Source organism: Pantherophis guttatus, chromosome 1 (genome assembly GCF_059756535.1).
Source record: "Pantherophis guttatus breed Tessera chromosome 1, ASM5975653v1, whole genome shotgun sequence".
Lineage (NCBI taxonomy): Eukaryota > Metazoa > Chordata > Lepidosauria > Squamata > Colubridae > Pantherophis > Pantherophis guttatus.
Genome location: NC_142063.1, coordinates 167586281 through 167607625, shown reverse-complemented (window position 1 = coordinate 167607625; position 21345 = coordinate 167586281). Strand labels below are relative to the sequence as shown.

At 39.4% G+C, this 21345-nt stretch overlaps 1 protein-coding gene across 2 annotated transcripts in view; it reads right to left on the bottom strand.

Moving 5' to 3' along the window:
- The window catches only part of PLCL1 (phospholipase C like 1 (inactive)), a 242434-nt gene that overhangs the window by 33383 nt on the left and 187706 nt on the right, over positions 1–21345 (bottom strand). For both annotated transcript variants that reach the window (XM_034430151.2, XM_087882132.1), the window contains exons 2-3: positions 18209–20674; positions 8518–8721 (exon numbers count right to left, since the gene is read on the bottom strand). In XM_034430151.2, the coding sequence (XP_034286042.2) occupies positions 8518–8721; positions 18209–20674 (2670 nt within the window). The remainder of the gene's footprint in view (positions 1–8517; positions 8722–18208; positions 20675–21345) is intronic.

Genomic DNA, 21345 nt, shown 5'->3' with positions numbered 1-21345 from the left:
ACATAACACAGCATGTCAAAAAGATTGTTTTTTCATTTCTGTAAAATGTTTGCCATTCAACAACCAATGCTGATGAGGGAAATACAATGAACCTTTGTTTATGTCAAGTAGACATTATCCTGACAATTAGGAGGAAATGCAACAAGTAATAACAGTAGGCTGGAGATAATTACAAAGCTATCTATCTCCTGCACAATTCTAAACAAATTGTACATCAAGCTACATGGGGAATGGAATCCTCCATGCGTGGTGAGCCGTCAATATGGTACCCATATTAATATTCTCCATATTAAGTAATCATTCAGAGCAAATTTGAGAGGTGCTGTGCATCTCCAGCAAGGAAGAGACGAGCCCTATTCAGTAACAATTATCCACATGAAGATAAATGTAATACTTTGGGATTTGTTTTATCAAAATCCATGGGACGTGAAAGTAAGTCTTTGTAATATTTAGCAAAAAAAAATGCATATTAACCAGAGTTCATGTAATGTAACAAAGTCAGTATCATGTGAGGCTGTTTCTATCTTGCCCCCATTTTAAACAGGATGCACACGCACGGACGCACACGTGCACACACACACACACACACACACACACACACACACACAGAATTAAAATGTAATACTTTCAAGGAATTAAAAACTACTAGACAATCATGCCCTGTTGGGTCATCATTTCAGAGATATTTTCTTACAGAAACAGAGAAACAGAATGATCAAGGGTGGGTGAAAAAGCAGTGGGAGCAGGGGCACTGATTTCCGGCCAGCTTCCCCACTGAGTCTGTGGGAATCTGGCAGGATTGCGGGAATCTGGCATAAAGCACTGGAAACCTCCCCTCCCCTTCAGGCAAATAAGTGGCTGCTGTTGGGTGAAAGAGAGAGTGAGGGATTACTAGACTGGATGGGAAACTGTGGTGGAATGTAGTCTGGAGGTCTGGATTCTCAGGAGGGAGGGGCTGCATTTCATCATCAAGGAGGCAGTGCAGCTTAAACAGCGTGCTTGGGAGAAAGAGTTAGGGATCCTCCCTAGCAATTCTCAGTGTATATCTAAAGTGGTGCAAATAGTAACTTTAGTTTGGGCAAGGTTTCTGACTATAGATGAGGAACAATAAATGGCTCAGAAGCAGTTCCATGTGTGTTTCTTGGTTCTTGGGACCTTACAGAAACTGTTCTGGACTGTTGAAAATGAAGATTGACTGGCTGAAGCAGAACCAGTAGCACTGAAGCAGCCATAACTTTCAAATTTCTATCCCTTGGGAATTAGGGGTCCCAGATTTTGGACACATTCTGTAAACAAGCCCATTTGTACTTGTACCTTGATTCAAAATTTGTTGCCCAATGAGGCACCATTTTGCCCAATTAAAGGTCATAACAACAAAAGTTTTAGTAGTAGATAAGAGGAAGGGAGGGAGAGGGAGAGGGGAGGGGGAGAGGGAGGGAGGGAGGGAGGGAGGGAGGGAGGGAGGGAGGGAGGGAGAGAGAGAGAGAGAGAGAGAGAGAGAGAGAGAGAGAGAGAGAGAGAGAGAGAGAATATGAATCTTCTTCCTTAGGAGAAAGCAGGGAATCTTGTAACAGTTGTCACTTTAAAAAAAAAGTACTGAATGGATGACAAAATATTGTTACTTAATAGGAGAGCATATGGCCTCTAATAATTGTTAGCACAACATAAAAGAAAGAAAGACAAAATAAAAGGGCAAAAATCAAGAAAGATAGCAGTGTCCTGGTGGAAGCATTAATAGGCACCGAGATTCTTCCTCAATCACATTCCATGCAACTTTCTAGCAAGCACAAAAACAGTGTACGCTCCCTGGGAGTTTTTAAAAGGCACTTGTGTTACGATATTTTTAAAAAGTATACATTTGACTGGTAGGAAAATGCAGTATTTTTACAACATAACTGCAGCTTCCATGGGAAAAATCTGCAGCTCCTGCTCTTTCGTGCATATACGGACAGCTGAAAAACAACGGGAAGTAGCATTTATTTCTTGGCATTGAGCCCCTGAAATGTGAAAGCATAATTTCTGAGAGTTTGGGGAGCTATAAAAAAGGGTTTTCAGAGGCCAGTGGGCCCAGGCTACGTGCCTGTATTTTCACACAGCTCTGGTACAGTACAGTGTTGATCATGTTTATAACACAGTCCAATGATCTGCACAATATATAATGTTGCAATAAAGAAAGAAATATTATATTGTGTCAACACATTTGTCTTTATATCAGGATGATGTGCCATTTATGCACAGTCCCCTACATCTGTGAAAGAAAGAGGAGATCATATAGAGCACTTCAGATTCCCTCTTTTGTAAAGCCTGTTTTTTAATTATTCATGCATGAATTTATTTAATTTAAAATAGATGATAGCATCATTCAGGAACTTTCATGGCAGAGTGTAACCATCACTTCACGGCTATAATACATTATTTCTAATTTTAAAATGTACATGCTGTCCTTTAAAACAATATTTTTCCAAAGCTGAATCCAAACACTATGTTAAGTTAAAAATAATGGCTAAAATATACAGCATACATGCAACAGAAATAGAGGCAGAAGATATAAATTAGATAAGAAACTATATTCTGGTTTAAACATTAATATATTTACCAATTAAATAAATATTATATATTAAATAAATAACAGATTAATAGAGTTGGAAGATATCTTGGAGGTCATCTAGTCCAATCCCCCTGCTAAATAAGCAAATCTTAAAATAAAAATGTTGCCCAGTCATTTCCAAATAACCCCATATCTTCTACAATAATCTCAAAGAACAAAAAATAAATGAAAATGAAAAATGAGTATCTTGCCTACAACCCCCCTATTATTTCTCTCTCTCTCTCTCTCTCTCTCTCTCTCTCTCTCTCTCTCTCTCTCTCTCTTTATGTATTTGTGTGTGTGCTTGTATATGTGGTGAGTAGATCTAATATTCCTGCCACCTATTTTCCCCACAATAGCAACCCTGTGAGGTAGGATGACAAATAGTTCTACAGCTTTGAGAATATACTCATTAATACAAGTTGAATTACTATATTGGAATAGACATAATTTTGGAAATTGCAATGAAATAATAATGGTTTAAAAAAAAAAACCAACTCTAATAAAACAGTTCTGACCAATATAGGGAGAAACTAGAGGACAAGTGACAGAGCAATTATGGTCCTGATATTGTCCTACTGGGACACAGACATCATAATTTCTTTGCTTTCCATAAAAAGAATGAAATTAATTATGGGTCCTTGCTGCCAGCCACTTCCTCAGACTACACAATAAAGGAGATGACTGCATAGTCTGAGAAATTGGAATGCAAATGAATCCAGAGTCCTATTAAATGACCTCAAATGAAAGCGAAAGGAAAGAAGATGATGTTAAAAGAACCCAAAGCATAAGATAAAAAATATGTTAGAGTTCAATGTCTACATATATGTGTGTAGAGCTCATAAAATGAAAAAGAATACGTTCAACTTGAAACAAAGTATGTATTTATTCTGAATCCAGATTCTAAAGGAATATTTTAAAAATAGAATGTTTACAATTCACTCTCCCTCCAGGCAAATACACATATTTATTGGATGTTCATATTGCCCATGTAGCAAAATGCTGGACTGAAGTGTGCCAGGGTGAAGCTCCAAATGGGATCATTAAAAAAATATTCCCCCTCCCTAATGAAAAGCTGGTCCAACAAACAAACCACCTGGTAACTGGCCCATTCTGGATTGTAAGGTTGGCTACCTTTCCAAAATACTTTTAAAGCATGGAAAACAAGTTGCCTCACAAGCTATTTTATATTATTTTTTGTAAGTATAATGTTTAAATGTAATAGCTCTATCAAGAACAGAAGTGTAGCTAAGGGTTAAAGTCCTTATTTCATACGTGTGTTCATTGATCTGTTATGATACTTGTTAAAATTCTGTATCTATTTTTATTTTGTCCCAGTATGTGAGGTGTTTACTGTAAACCATGAGAGTGCTATTCTCATTTTAACCCAGCAACCTATCCCAAGGGTAGTCTGAGGTAAAAGAGGGCAAGTGGCCTAAAATCTCCTAGCAAACTTCCATAGCTTGAAAGTAGACCTGGGCTCTGTAGCCCAATCACAACCCCAAACTGGTGTGGACAATTTGCCCCATAGTGCATGGAGAGATGAGGGGATTTTTTTGGTTGATGTCCATCCTAAAATCATTTTCTCATCCCAATGCTGAATAGGGTTTTGGAGCAAAGAATTTAAAAAAGCCTACCATATCAGCAACTGGACTCTTCATTCTAGCTATAGTGCAGAACCAAGAAAAGATTGAACATAGAAAGTAACTGCGATGGGAACAATGAAGCCCCTGCTTCTTATTCACTATGATCCAAGCATTTGACATTTACTTCCAATAGGAATAGGAGGGTTTTTTTTTCATCTTGTCATGTTTGCAATTTGTGAAATTCTATTTATCAACCATTCAGTTTTTTTAAAAAAAGTTTGTACTAAAATTTTTCAAGTAGTATACAATGTATTTCTCAATACATGTATATGCATTTTTAAGTTTTAAAAAATGGCCTAGTTTATGCAATTTTATAAAGAACAGTCTCTAAGAACATGGATTTTGTACATTCTGAGTACATGCATCTTTAAATAGTTGATAAACTGCCTTGTAAAATTCAGGGAAGTGTGAATTTTGAATATTAATTTTTACGTTGTTATTTTTTAAAAAAAGTAGATAGGGTCACCTTCAAATATGAATTAAATGGGTTTCTTTTTCCCTTTTTTTAACATGTGTTATGTTTTCTTGATAAATATGGAAGCTAAGATTTTAAAAGCTACTTTACCAACATATTATGGGTTATTCTTCTCACTATATTGCACAATGAGATTGCATTTATATACAGCCATCAATAACAGATTTTTAACTGATGTTCTTGCTGTAACTCAAATCAGGCAAGACCTAGCAGCTATAATTTCATTGGCTGTCAAGTAAGCTTTAAAATAGCCTCTTGGCAGTTTTTGAAATAAGTTTTGATTTATTTTGGTTTCTTTCTGCAGTATTTTATATTTTGGACTGATGTATTTCAGTCAGCTCCTAAATGACAGGTGATTATTAATCACATGCTTTCTCATTTCATTTATATCGAGATGTGCATTAAGGATCCATTTCTTTGCTTTTATTTGAATTTGATTTTAAAATCCCCTGCCTATCTTATCTAAATTCTGGAAATATCAGAGGAATTACTAGGGGTGGCGGTGGGGGGAGAGGAGAACATGACATTTTATTATCTATATATATAAAAGTGAAAACCACTCACACGTTAATCACGAAATCTCCCGAACCGTAAAGCCTACAAACTTGAAATTTGCCATGTATGTTCTTCTTTGTTTCTAGGTGCTCACTAAGAAAGGATTTTTCAAAATGACCATCAGAGCATTAGTATTTCCTATATTATTGTAACACGCTCTGATGCTAATTAGTTAGACGTTCTACTCCCCCTCCCAACATGAAAATAACTCTGGAGAGAATGGGATAGCATAGGACAGGCTTCTGTGGGGCAAGCCTCATGGAGAGAAGGGGCAAGAAAGCCTGAGGAAGAGAAGGGGATAGGGTAGGTTTCTGTGGGGCCAGCCTGAGGGAGAGAAGGGGAGAGGCTTCTATGTGGCAAGCCTAAGGGAGAGAAGAGGATAGGAGGGGATCTATGGGACCAGTCTGAGGGAGAGAAGGAGAGAGGAGAGGCCGATCGTAACTACTCATTAATTTTCAAACTCGAAGTGTCGATTTATCAAGCCCGATCACATAGTTTCGTAGCGGAGCATGGGTATTCAGCTAGTGTATCAATATTTAGTTATAAATAAATGAGAAGTACAGTATTTTTTCTAATTCCATTGATATGTAAGTTTGGAGTGCTGTCTATTACCTATATATCAGACTGGAAGGTCACTGGTTTAGAAAAAATTAAATTTTGGTGATTTATTTATCTACCATATTTCTATCCTGCTTGCTTCTGGTCAAGTCTGTCTGTGGCAATTCGGAGTATAAATTCAAGGCAACAATAAAATCAAAATCACTTCTACATTCTAAAACATCAGATCTATCATAAATCTCTGCAAATAACAACAATATGTCAATTACTGTATAAAAAAACCAACAGTTCTATTCTAAAATATCTGAGCTACAATCTTAACATTATTTTTTAAAATGAGATCTTGGATAAAATGATAGGAATAATTGTGGAGTGATAATCTTATCATTAGTTTTTGAGATGAGGGCTTGGATAAAACAATAGGAATAACTGTGTCTTGGATTAACCTCATCACTTGTGACATTGTCCCTATGCTAAAGCTTTTTTTGCTCTGTTTTATTGTTTTAGTTGTGTTTTCTTTCAGACTTCTAGAATATTCTTCTAGACTTCTAGAATATTCAGCTTTGTATTATCTGCAAACTTCATAAATATTTCTACCACCTCTTCATCCAAAAGCACCAATAAAAATTCTAAAACATAAAAGAACCCAGGTCTGATCCTTGCTGTAACATTTTCTGAATGTAGGTAGTCCTCGACTTACATCCATTCATTTAGTGACTATTCAAAGTTACAACAGCCCTGAAAAAAGTGACTTACAATCAGTCCTCACACTTACGACTGTCACAGTATCACCATAGTCATGTGATTAAAATTTGGCTTGGCAATCAGCATGTATTTACAATGACTGCAGCATCCCAGCATCATGACATGGTCAATGGCGACCTTCTGTCAAGCAAAGTGAATGGAGGAAATCAGATTCACTTAATGACTGCATGATTCACTTAACAACTGCAGTGATTTGCTTTAACAACCATGGTAAAAAAATGGTTGTAAAATCCGGCACAGCTTACTTAACAACTGTCTTCCTTAGCAGCATAAATTCTGGACCCAATTATGGTTGTAAGGTGAGGACTACCATGTTTTCCCAAAAATAAGATCCTGTGTTATATTTTTTTGAACCCTAAAATAAGTGTTTGGCCTTATTGCCATGCGCCCAAAAGCCCGATTGGGCTTATTATCAGGGAATATCTTATTTTGGGGAAAACAGGGTATATGTACTTGTATAAGGGTTATTTCAATAGTAAGAGGGCAGCATATAAATTTAATAAATATATATGGCATGGCTCCAGGGAATTTGAGGAGCTGCCTTGCTCCAAGGGGTTTACCCTGTCCCACTCCTTCCAGCAGAAGGGGCTATGGACTGTTAATTTCAGTGTCGAGGAGAAGACACTTTTTTGCTGTGGCCCCTCCCTGTGGAACATTCTACTGTCAAATGTGATATCTGTTCCCACCCTTCTGGCCGTGTGTGTGTGTGTGTGTGTGTGTTAAAATCTAGTTTTGCCAGTTGACTTGGAACCCCAATGGAGGCCTTCCTTGCTGGACATGGTTGATAGGTTAGGAAAAAGATCTCACCCTCATGCAATCCATCTGCTTGGTATTAGCTTTTAGGTAACTTTTTAAAATTTTAATTGTTTCTACTTTCACTTTTTTAATCATCTGTAAGCCACCCAGAATCACTTTATCACTAAGATGAGCAGCATATAAATTTAATAAACAAACATAATAATGATTGTCATGCTGTCTAGCCCATTGTTGAATTTAGCACAGTCTAGGATTCTCATAATTTTCCAGCTGGAACTATGGTTGAGATTGTCAATGGGTTGTGAGATTTAAGTTTTCATTCTATCTTCTGAGAGTTATCTTCTTTTCTGTAATGTTCTCATCAAATCCTAAATAAATAAATAAATAACTGCTAGCTGGTGTTCATGGATCAGCTAGGCATATCGCTCTCTCTTCTATTGTCACAATTTCTCCATTGCTTTTTATTAGCCTTCCCCACCAAGTCCCAAAATTTCCCTTCTTACCAACAGGGGTTGTTGTGTTTTTTGTTAGAACTAATATCAATTCTTCTCTTAAATCTGCTGACAGTTCCATTTCTGTCCTAACGTCATAATCTCAGTGACAATTTGAATCACAGAATCAAAAAAATTGGATATGGATGTCAAGACCAACTATTCCAATTCTCATTCAGTGCAGAATATTAAAGCACCCAGACTTTGCTTAAATATTTCCAGAAAGAAGTATCAGCATTTAAAATAGTCTATTCCATTGGGAGGAAAAACCTCATTGTGTTAAAAACTATCTCTAAATGTTCTGTGAAAATATGCTTCCTGAAATCTCCATTTACTAGGTTTGATCTTGTTTAACCTTGTCTCTTTTCATATCTTCTGCACAACAGCACTTCCAATATTTAAACATGCCTATCAAGTCTTCTTTAACCTTCTCTTTGGTGAGCTAAATATATCTAGCTCTTTAAAACATTTGTTGATTGGTTGTTAAAACCCTTATTAAAATGTGACTGAGAACTGGACTTCTTCTGCCAAAAAGCTTATTTTTTGCCACACTAATAGAAAATCTAATAGAGCATACTCTTGTTCTGTACTGCGCATGGCAGATAGAATGGCCTGCTTCCTTTTTTTGAATTAAATATTTTTTTCATAATACAAACACCCAAAAAACTATAGGCAAGTTCAAACCTGATCATAAGCAGCTAGAACCTTCTTCTGCACATCTGTCAGAGTTCCCAATGGTTCTAGATAAGGAAAGTTGTCCTTCATGCAGAGAACCACTGAAGGGATACTGTCGCTGTTCACAAGCCGTGAAACCAAGGTCAAAATGCATTGCTTCAGACTGGTAATTGGTGGGAGGCCACAAAGTTCTTTCACAGACAGAATGGAATTCTAATGAAAATAGAAAAAAAGCCAGTTATTCTCACTGCAATCACCATGTACAGTATTTTTACAGATTGTTGAGACTCAGAATCAGTATTATATTATGAGTGTCTCCATGATTGGACAACAGTGCCATAGTAAGTAGCAGCAGAGATGGATGTCACTGTTGGCTTCAGCTACCTTAATTTCCACAGACTAGCAGCAGAGATGGATGTCACTGTTGGCTTCAGCTACCTTAATTTCCACAGACTAGCATAATTTATAAATTAAGAAGACAGGTATAGCTACCACATTAAGTACTGATAGGACCTCTAGAGCAGTGGTTCTCAACCTGTGGGTCGGGACCCCTTTGGGGGTCGAATGACCCTTTCACAGGGGTCGCCTAAGACCATCAGAAAACACATATTTTCAATGGTTTTAGGAATAATTTTATTGTTGGGGGTCACCACAACATGAGGAACAGTATTAAAGGGTGGCAGCATTAGGAAGGTTGAGAGCCACTGCTCTAGAGGGTCATACCTCATATAAGACTCACAAACTGCAAGAACAAATTTTCACAGAGATATACATGAGACTGATACCAATATATTTTGTTTTTGACAGCTTTGAAGAGAACTACTTCTTACCATAAGTAATATACCCTTTTCTATAAAGCTCAAAATACTTCTGTGCATTTCTTTTCAAACCAAAATAGCACACTTAAAAAGGCTTGAGTACTTTGAAGTACCCAAAATCAGAACCGCAGTGTATTCACTATCACGCTAAAGAGAAGAAATGATATGCACAGTATCTAAAATTAATATTTTTAGTTTTGATTTAAAGTTAGAAATTAATTTGGGCTGCAGCACTGAAGGGACAAACACTCCATGGTTAGAGAGCACGAGAAGGCAAATCACAAAATCATGAGTGACAACATCAACACACATGTCATGATTTGTATAAGTTGCGCCAGAAACTAGGATGCAAGTATATAACAGCAGCATGTGTGTGATGACATCACCATGCATGTATTATCATGCTAGTGTTACTGTAGTTTGTTGCAAATGCCACTGCCGACCTCTAGTGCAGGGGTGTCAAACTGGATTTCTTTGAGGGCCGGATCAGCATTGTAGTTCTCCTCTGCAGGCTGGGCAGGGGGGAGAGAGACACCTCCTGCAGCACCCTGACAGCCAAAACGGGGCATGGGGGTTGCATGGCCCTCCCGTGCTCCATTTTTATTTATTTATTTATTTTTTAAATGTTGATTTATATGCTGCCCTTCTCTGGAGACTCAGGGTGGCTTACAATGCGTTAAGCAATAGCCTTCATACTTTTGTATATTTTATACAAAGTCAGCTTATTTCCCCCACAAACCGGGTCCTCATTTTACCTACCTTAGAAAGGATGGAAGGCTGAGTCAACCTTGAGCCTGGTGAGAATTGAACTCGAAGTAATTGCAGGCAGCTGGAAGCTAAATACTACCTTTAACAGTAGCATTAGTCTGCTGCGCCACTCAGGCTCCTGCGGCACCCCTTGGCTACCAGGGGCACCGCGGGCCGATCCTTTGCTATTTCCAGGCTGGCACCGCGGGCCAGATTTAAGCACCTCTGCTCTAGTGCATAGATAATATCCAATATTCACCCCCCAAAATGTTTTTGTTTGCTTTCTTGCATATTTATTTCTTGAAAATGACAACAGTCCTAAACACACTTGGGCCTATCATTCATATTCAACATGCTCATATATTATTCATCATCATCATTTTAGCCATTGTCTATCCAGGATGAAGCCCTCTTCTGCATGTCCCCAACCTTCCGTGCATTGTTATTCCATATATTATTATTATTAAATTATTAAATGTATTGGTTCCCATCTCACAATTCAAGGAGACTGAGCAGATTACAGTGAGATAAAATATGCAAATATCCAAACAATTATAAATATAAAATGAATTAACATTACAAAAATTAAAACAAACTAAAAAACATGGAGCAGAGAGATGGGGATGCCTTCTGTGTTAGTTCACCAACTAATTCCAGCCAACAGCTTCTCCTTCAGGGCCCCATGAGAAGTCAAAATAGCCAGGTTTTAGGGCTTTTTCTGAAGGCTAAAGAGAGGGGGCAGATCTTATACATTCAGGTTCTGAAAATAAAAATTCAACCCAAAACTCTTGTTCCAAATTACATTTCAATCATGATGCCTTTAGCTATCATGATAGAGAATTATTGAAGCCAAGTCTTACAAAACGGGAAACCTAACCTTACTCTGGTTCCAGGAGTGGAGTAACAATGTTTTAAACCATGTGAGGGGAATAGTAAAAGTTAACAATGGAGGTTACAATACTTTGTCTTCAGGGGCTTTCCACTTCTGTTCCCACCCTTCCATTTCCACCCCTATTTTTGAAAAATAAAAATACAAGAAAAATCTCAATGGGCACACTGAAAACTCATGTACCTCTGAGTTTCGTGGTGCTGTGGAGCTGTATAGGGTCCATGACCTCTCCACTCTTGCTTTTGGGGAGGAAAAAGGCACTCAGTAAGTGGTGCACTTTTCTGATGTAGTATATCTAGTAAGTCAGAAGACAGGCTGGCCATTTCTATGAGAGAAACACTACGGCACTGATGTAAATGAGTACCCAGCTGATTCTGAGCTTAGATTGACTTTGTTAACTCAGGGCAATTGTATTCAGTGCCATAATGAATGATTAATCATAAACTCAAACGAATGTGAACTGCATTTATGATTGGCCCTTAGTAATTAATCACATATTCACTTTTATCATATCCATTTGTAATTCAGACCCAGCATGCTGATTTCAACCTACCATCCAGTTCACAAGGACTTTGTTTTTAATTGTATGTCAGAGAATACAAATGCAGGGATGATCTTAGTAGCTGGCTAATAGGCTTTTGCTGATGGACGATTTGCTTAACAGGTCTGAAATTGCACAGACCCTTCCAGATGCGGGTCTACCAAAGAAAGATTTGAAGAGGTTTGAATAGAGCCATCATCTATTACAAGTTTTAACCCCCCTAACTCTGAGGGACACTTTTTCTTGCTTATCACAATTCAGCAGTAGGGAATTTGCAAGATGCAACATTCCTATACAGACATGAGTCCTGAAAAAGCCACCTGAATTGTAGGCCAACTTGGCTCTGAACCTACATTTGGCTGCTATAGTTGTAATCCAAATAGAACAGAAATTGAATGGAACATCTGTGTGTATGGAACTGATTACAGACTATAACAGTAAAAGAGCCGACTTTCCGTTGTTTGGCAATATTAACATTTATTTTTAGTTTACAATAGGCTTTCTTTGTATAAAGAAATCCAACAATTTCCCAATAAGAACTTAAGCAAATCTCTACTTTATGGCTAAATAAAAAGAATGCTTATAAGCCATTATCTTCATTGACTTACAAATATTAACAGAACATTGCTGTTTAAATGCAAATTTTACAAGCTCATTCATTTTAAGTTAATTACCACTGATGTTTTGCTGTACACAGCTTTCCCCAACATTTTGAGGAATTGCAATTCTTAGAATTTTCCAGACCAGCCAGGAGACCCAATGCATTTGGAAAGCATCAGCTTGAGATTCTTACCACTTCCTTACATACTGGAAAAACTGGAAAGGGGATTTGAAACAGCTACAAAAAAAGATTTTTTTTTTTTTTTGACAAATCAAGGCAATGCCATTCAGGTCCTAGGGCTGGGAACTTGGAAGGGACAAATACCCTTAGGCTCAACTCTACAAGACTGGTCATTTTGGAATTAAGAACCAACATCCTCCAACGTCCATTTACAGAGATTTGCCACTTTTAGGGTATGGTGTGGTTGTAGTCTCCCAGAGGAAATTTTGCATAATTTGAAGGTCCTCCATGGTTTTTGGCTCATGCTCAATGAACAAGTAGCAGTTGTGACCACAATGGCCTTTGTATGGCTCCATCTTATGTTCCAATAGTGAACATTGGATTCCAATTTCCTGGATTGGAAAGTCCTTCATACAGTCACTTGTGCTTTAGTTAATTCCTGTCTGGACTACTTCTGTACTCTATATGGGCTAGCCTTGAAAACCATTCAGAAGTTACAGCTGGTCCAGAATGCAGCGTTACAGGCACTCTCCATTTTGCCCAGGTTTACTTTGTGGGCTACATTACTGGTGACCTTAAGATGCATTTCAAGAAGTTGGTTGTCACTTACAAAGCCCTTCATAACTTCAGACCTGTATGCCTATAGAATCAACTTTCTCCTGTTCTCCGATAGTAACATTTGCCTGAGTTGAGATAGTCCAGGTGCAAACTGTAAATCAATGTCTCTTGTGAGGATCTGGCCAGGGGTGTCAAACTTGATTTCATTTAGGGCCGCATCAGAGTTGTGTTTGAACTCCGGGGGCTGGGGGGGGTATGGCCAGGGGGCATGGCCAGCTCGATGTCACTCATCGAGGCTCCGTTTTTGGCCGCAATGGCCTCCTGCAGCTCTCTGCCAGAGAAAATGAAGCCTGGGAGAGCCCTCCCAAGCTCTGTTTTCGCTGGCAGAGGGTTGCAGGAGGCCGTTGTGGCTGAACACGGAGCCCAGATGGGTCAACACGACCATCCCAAGCTTTGTTTTTGCTGGCAGTGGCACCAAGGGTTGGTCCTTCACTGTTTCCAGGGTGGGCCCATGGGCCAGATCTAAGCACCCCATGGACCGGATCCGGCCCAAGGGCCTTGAGTTTGACACCCCTGATCTAGACAATAACGTCTGTCTGGGCTGAAATATGCTATGAAACTGCACTTCCCCTCACAAGCATACAAGCCTGACCAAGTTATGCTTTTGTAAAGATCTAAAATCCTGGCTCTTCCAGGGAGACTTTGTCATAGAGTATGATCTGCTACCTGGTATTGGATTTCTGTCTTATAATTGTAATTATACCACATAATTATATGTAGTATAATTACCATGTATTATTATTTCTTTAGGTTGCTTATCTATTTTTGTGACCGAGTTTTGTTTGCAATCACTCCTCCAATATATTACCACATATTATTATTTCTTTAGGTTGCTTATCTATTTTTGTTATTATTGTTTTTAATACTAAAGTGTAAGCTGCATAGAATTTTTCCTATACTTCTTTAATGCACATTATAATACATCATATAAAAATTGTTCTCTTTATTCATATTGTATCAGCCATAGCTCTATCAAGATATATGTTAAAACTGAAGAAGAAATGCCACAAAAGAAAAAATAGCAAAAGTTTTTTTTTTCCCAAGCAGAAATAAACGTATCAAAAATCAGCTGAGCCAGCCAAACACCCTAAAAGTATTGTCTCAGCCAATACTTAAGGTGGCAGATTCTTTTAATCTTATCCAAAGTATTGGAAATAGAACAAAGCAATTACAAATCTTAATACATTTGAATTAAATCGTTTCACAGCAAGAGTGGTTGGAATCAATGCAAAACTGAACACCAAAACTTTAAAATTTAGCATTACTTTGCAGCAGGAACTGAAGTATTCACGTATGCATCTGGCAAATGTACTAATTGTGTTTGTAGCCTTTTGAACCAGGGCTGTTGCCTCATGAGTCCCATGTGTCCAGGAAAAAGAGCTGGAAGAAAATACTTAAGCAAGCTTTACTTGCTCAATTTGAAAATAACCACTTTACTATTTTTACTGCTGTTGTTTTTCAGTGAAAAGAGATGTTGATACTACCTGAATGCTCTTTCTCATGGCACTGGTAAAGGGAATCCAGGAGTGGTTGTTGCTCTCTCTCTTCTGCCTGGAAACTGAGCTTGTCATCATTTTTGGTGAATCCTCCCTTGCCTGGTGGCTCCCCAGTTCGGGAGCAATGATGAGGCTTGTAATCTGTGAAAACAGTAATCCCCCCCTGGACTGTGGACCAGATAGCTGCAGGGTGGGCTGGATTCTCTCTACCAGTGGCATGAGAAAGAGCATTCAGGTAGTACCAATGTCTCTTATCTATGGGGCTGGATAGAGGGAATCCAGGAGTGGGACTTACCAAAGCCGGTACACGCTAAGGGCGGGAAGCAGCCTGGTCCGCAGTCACCCCTTCAGTGTGGACCCTCTGGAGGACTTGCCATCCAAAGGCCACTTCCGCCGAATCGAAGGTGTCCAACTTGTAATGACGGATGAAGGGGGATGGAGACAACCAAGCTGCCGCTCGACAGACCTCCTCTATGGAAGCCTACACCGCTGTTGTGGCCGCGCTCCTGTTGGAATGGGCCATCACATTCTGAGGCACTGGCAGAATCTGAAGCTTGTAGGTCTTGGCAATGCATGCCCGAAACCATCGTCCCATGGTCAATGGAGTGACCTTCTGTCCCAGCATCAAAGGCTGGAAAGAAACAAAGCGGGATTCCGTTCTCCTCAGGGGATCTGATGGATCCTGAGGATGAACCTGTTGGAAGTTGCCCCAGGGACCCTGTGTCATGGCTGCCAGGTGCTTAACCTAACTCTGGCCAACAGATTGTGTCAGGGATGACTGAGTCGCTTGCTGCAGGCCTGCAGCTATTCCCTGAGCCTGGGAAATTACCAATTTTAGGTGATCAGAAATTTCTGATCCAGTCTCTTCCCTAGGGTAGAGCCCGGAAACAGTTGGAGTAAATGATGCCTCAGGGGCTAGTCTTGGCCTCGAGAGAGGCACTTGACTTCCAGTACCAGTTGCAGACAGATTCAAATCTGCATTGGCAAAAACCTCAGCATTTCCAAAGGCCTCCAATGGAATAGGAGAAAGTACCTCTCTGGTGCCATCTGGCGACCAGGCGCTATAACAGGCTGGCTGAGAGAGGTTTACATTGTTGCAAGAGTGCAACGGTTGCTGTTCAAATGGGCGGGAAATGATAGCTCCTCCCTGGAGAGCATTTCCAGAGCCCTGCAATTTAACTGCCTTTTCAGCCTTGGCCATTTCCCTCTCTATGGCCTTTTGTCACCTTCTGGCGTCTTTTTCTGCAGCTTTGGAGCTCTTGACGCTTGCATGGGCAGAAACACAGCTTTTGGGCTGCGCTCCTCTGACAGCTGTTTCCTGGCTGAATGAGCTCTGGCTGTCACTTGGGGAGGGAATAGGGAATTCCCTATTGTCCCCGCTGGGCTGCTGAGGCTGGTGACTGGCAGAGGGAACCATGGCCACCATTTTTCGGTGTGGCAAGGCAGACTGGTTCCGAAGAACAACTGATGTGACGGCTTTTTCAAGTGGTGATCGCACTAGCCGCTGACAGTATGTCTGGGCGAAGCCGAACAGGGACTGAGTCCCCTCCACAATGCAGGATGGTGCTTGGGGACTCAGCTCGAATTTTGGGAACCGGGTGGTTAGTCTAGTCCCCCTCCGCTGACGTGGGAATGGCAGGGACCTCGGCCGATTGCTGGCCGGAGCGCCAGCTTTCTGGCAGACCAGAAAGCCGCACGGATCGCTTGTCTGCGATCAAAAGTCAGATATTCCCTTGCTCACTGTTCTGATGAAATATGAAGAGAATCCAGGAATCTAATTCAGAGTAAGTGGTTGTCTGGCTGAAGACTGAGCCGAACTGGGGAGCCACCAGGCAAGGGAGGCGTCACCAAAAATGATGACAAACTCAACCTCCAGGCAGAAGAGAGAGAGCAATACCCACTCCTGGATTCCCTCTATCCAGCGCCATGGAGAAGGAATACTTTCATTTTGGAATGATTTATTTCCAAATCCTCATCCAGATAGTATTTGATTAACAGTGCAGGGAACAAAAAGAGCCATCTTGGGTCCAAGAAAAATTTCTGTCTTATCGGTATAAAGAAGCACAGAAACGTGCTTTAGTGGACATAGAGATTAATGTTTGGAAATGGTTCATATAACACCATTAACATAGAAATGAAATAAGAGGGGGCAGGGATATATCCTTGCTTAACTTCTGCTTGCATGCAAATTAAGGGTGTGAGAGTGACAGAGTATGACATTTGACTGGAGTAAGGTATCTTCACAGAACATAATGATTAGCTGTCATTCATGATTGTCAATAGAGGAAGAAGCTGGCTATGCCTCAGGAAAAGTTGAATAGAAATCTGGGTTAGATGTCACCCTTTTTAATGATTGTGATGGTTACAGATCATTTGCAGTCTTTAAGCATCTGGATCTGCAGAACAATACATTTTCTACCCAGAACATTTCTTCACGCTTGCATGATTTAACTCCCTTATGTTCCCTATTGGTAATGAAAAGCTTTAAGTGCATCCATTTTTGTATTTTTTCGGATGTCATTATCACTACTAAGTCAGGAACATTTGTCATACACCACTGTCTCCTCCTCTGTACTTGGTGTGCAGAGTTTATATTCCCACCTTTCCTACTGTATGAATTGGTCAAATATGGAAATTACCTGCTTCTTACTTTCCAATCTCTCGCCAAAAATTTCCAGAAAAGTAGCAATGTTACCACCAAGTGGTATGGGGCCTGGTCACCACTTAGCAGAGGGGCTGCCCAGAACACTCTTAACATTCTGTCACGAATCTGTCTTGCTGTGTGTTTTATATTGTGTGTCACGTTGCTTTTTTTATTTGGTCTCCAATCATAAATCACTAAAGTTTACATACTGTGGGAGAAAAAATTATATATCAGTAACTGAACATATTACTAATATATTTGCTCCTGTAGTGGGAAATGTTCCATGACTCTTCTACAAGTAAAGCCTTGTTTTCTAAATATCTTGAAATGAAAAATTAAGAGGAAACAGCTTATCTAAACAATTGAATTGATGCTTTAAAAAGACATTTATACGTGCAAGTCCATGTATAACTGGGAAGTAGCTTGAGAAGAAGATAAGAGCTCAGAAGAGTTTAATATTACAAACTTGATTATACAAAAGTAATCTCACTGCATTTAAGGGGATTTACTCTTAAAGTACAGGTTTATAATTGTTTTATGGATTTGTAAGTATAATAATATTCTCTGAATAACAGTGTTCTCCAATCACAGTAGTAATATGTTCTAGTTTCTAGAATTCTGAATTCACGGGACAGCACCAAAAGTATGAATGTCTCTTCCTCCCTCCCTCTCTCTCCTCCCCCCTCTCTCATACACATAATTGTATTATCCAGTACTGTGCATGTGCATCCTCCCTTCCAGAAAAATGGGAAGGATATTATAAGAATTATATATAGAAGTATATAAACAATGCCTCTCAAATAATAGTGCAGATATATGTTAATCCAATTTCTCGGTCATAGAGGAGCACTTAAAAAAATAAGCTAGCTTATTGTTGCAGAAAAATTCAGGAGAGTAAGAATAACATGGAGAAATTGAAAGCCTCCAACTTCAAGGCAAGCAAAAAATCCTAAGCATCAGTTTTTTGACACCATAAAGATAGAAATTGCAGACAGCAATTTCTTTGAACTTAACCAGTACAATCTTTACTAATAGCGACTAATAGCTATTAAAAAAACAAAACAAAAACTAATAACCAGGAATGGCAATAATATGTGTATTTCATATGATATTTTGTTAAACCAAGCTTCAGTTATGAAAATAAAAAAAGACTCAGTTTTCCTTACCTGCATGTTCTCCCTCAGGTCAGTTGCTTCTCTCAATGGGTGTACTGCTAGCTTAAAGATATCATCTATAATCTTAAGGCTTGTGTTCCTCAGCATAGTGTAGTCTCTAGTTTTCATTCCCATTCTAGCCGTCAGGCTACGCTTTTGGGGCTTCCCTCCACCACTCCGGTTAGTTATTGCAATGTGCACAAAAAGTGTAACATGCTCCATGATGTCCCCTACGAAGGAGCGCAGAGGTATGTGTCGATAGCCTGACTGTAAACATTCCAGGGGGATTGTATATTGGCCTATGAATTCATCACCAATATAATCATCATCCAAGACTACAAAACGGATCATGGCAAGCTCTGGCAAGTTGATCTCAAACTCAAAACTCTCGTCAAAAATAGGATTATCACTGTTCTGCTGAACAGTTTTAGTCCTCTGTTCTGTACAGTCTGCGGGGATGCCATGGATTTCTAGACACACATAAGGATCTATGACATCCCCTTTGGCACAGGCTCCTTTAGGTTTTGGAAAGTTTTGTCCACTGATGATTTTGACATGTAAAACTTGTGGGGAAGCCCCTGGGACGATGCCTTTTGTGTTTGCACTGAAGTAAGACACCTCTTCTCGCATAACAGAAGGTCGAAGGACATAACCACAACCCCCATTCTGTAGAAACCATCCAGTATGTAAATCCATCATTGGCCCAGGTGTTTGATAATTCATTGCCACTATCTGGCAACCACAGTTCCAAAAGTCTTGTGGGTTTACATTACTGGAATCTATTCTCATGGCACTTGGATATATTCGAGACAGAAATCTCTTATTATAATTGACAAAGTCTTCTGGACATTCATTTGCAATTTTACTGGCTTCTCCTTCACTGAAGGAACACATTTCCCAATAATTCTGATTTTTCATTGAGTTCTCAAAATCCTTGAATTGGACTGATTTACATATAGTTACAAGATCAGAAAGCTCTTTGCATAGCCAGGACATTTTTGGGTCCCCTAAATATTCTTCAGACTTTTTGCGAGATATTTCAGCTTCTTCATCTTCGTCTGTGACTTCTCCTTCTAATAAATCCTTACCATAAGGCAGTTTCTTTCCTTTGATAATAATCTTCATTTTCAGTTTCTCTGGAGATGGCAGATACATTTCTGATGGTAGTGGTGCATCTGTGTAGAGTTTGGTCCCAAAAGTCTTCTTCATTTGTTCAGCCATAATTTTCTGTTGCTGTATGGAGCAGTGGTTTTGCAAGCAGAGAATAAGAGGATACTCTGAAGAAACAAAGGCTAATTTGTTGATTACTTCAATTACATATTTAAAGGACAAGGGTGATGCCCTATTATTACAGTTACAAATGATGGGCTCGTTATCTGGCCCATCACAAACATCCAGTTCGATACTTCTACAGCTCATCTTCAGTGCCCTGATATAGCCATTGATATCTGCTGGCCCTCGGACCTGGTCTTCTATCAGATAGGTATTGTGAGATGAGTTAATATAATAGTGTGATAAAGACTGGGTCATGTCTTGAACAACTTTTATATGTGTGGTATCAAAAATATCACATTCTGGAGACAACAAATATTGTGTAAATCCATCGATTGCAAGGAAACCTTTCAACTGCCCTTCCTGTGAAAATTCATATCTACGAATGATATCAAGGCAAATGTCCTCAGTGACACCTGCAACCCCTTGCTCAGCTTCTAAAAAAAGCATGAGGTCCTTGGCATCTACATACTCTTTGTTTTTAGATATTTGTACTAGCAAAAAATAAACTTCAGGTCTTGTACAAAGCTCTGTGTATGCTTCACAAAATTCTTCTGTTGTTACACGAGTTGTTAGTTTCTCTTTGCTCCTTTGAATCTCCTTAAATTTTAATCTGATTTTGGACTCTTTTAAGGCCGGGTTCAGCTGTTTTATTAATTCTACAACTGTGTCCTCCAACATAATCCCATTGCCTTCAATATCTGCAGCTTCAAATACAGATGTAAGCCAAGCAAACCGTGGAGTATTTTGGCTACTCTCTATCAAATCCAAACATTGCTTAGTACGAGAGACCAGGTATTGTAAACCTGACACCCAAATGTTGGCCACATCTGCTGAATTGGCAACTAAGTCTAGAGATTCATAATTTTCGCCATGAATTATGGAGAAGGCACAGTCTTCAGAAATCTGATCTGCAAGTCCATTGTTTCTGAATGTTTCTGTGTTCTTCCCTAATCTGATCTCTTTAATTGCAGAAATATCAAGTTTTGCCTTTTCTGAATCCTTTTTAGAGGGTTCCCAGCGAAGTGCCTGCAAATCAGGGTCAAGAGTAAAAAATCTATTATAAATACGAGAGTTTTGCCGGACTTTCTTCAGTTCACAACCAGCTTGCATGAAGCTAATGCAGTCACTCGCACTACTTATTTTTTTTTCTGAGGGCATGCTGCTGAAGGAGACTGTTTTTTTGCGTCCACATTTTGAAGGATCCTGTCAAGGAAAAGAAAAACAAAGTCAGTGCTTTCTGGTCACATAACAAACTATAAATAAAATACAGAATATAAAGGTGATAATGATAGTAAGCAAAAAAATAATGGTGGCAACTGGTATATAAATTACAATTCATGTTTATGCTAAGCATTTTACTGTACTATAATAGTTATTGTAGTATCATATAGTCCTCAGGTTATGTAATTGCATGTCTTAGCAAGAGCAATCCCATTCAGTCCCGGCTGTCATAATAATCCCAAATCATTAAATGGAAAGAGGCAGGAGCTCAGGTAAAGTGACATGGAGGGGAAGTCCAGGGGTAGGGGAGGGCCTGGGAGAGTCAGCACATGCCTTGTGCAGATGGGAGGATGCTGTGGGAAGGAGAAGAAGCAGAAGAGTAGAAAAGACAGGGAGAGGGCCAACACAGGCTGCATGCAAGCAGGAGGCTGCTGTAGATAGGAGGAAAAAGTAGGAACAAATTTTCAGAGTGACTTGCAACCTTCCCCGTTTGGCTTCCCTATTGACTTTGCTTGTGGGAAGCTGGCTTTGGAGATTACTAATGGTGATCATGTGGTTCTCTGCAATGGCATAATAGTGAGCTGGGTACCCAAGCACCCAGATCATGATCAAGTGACCTTCGAGGTGCTACAATGGCCAGAACTTCAAGAACC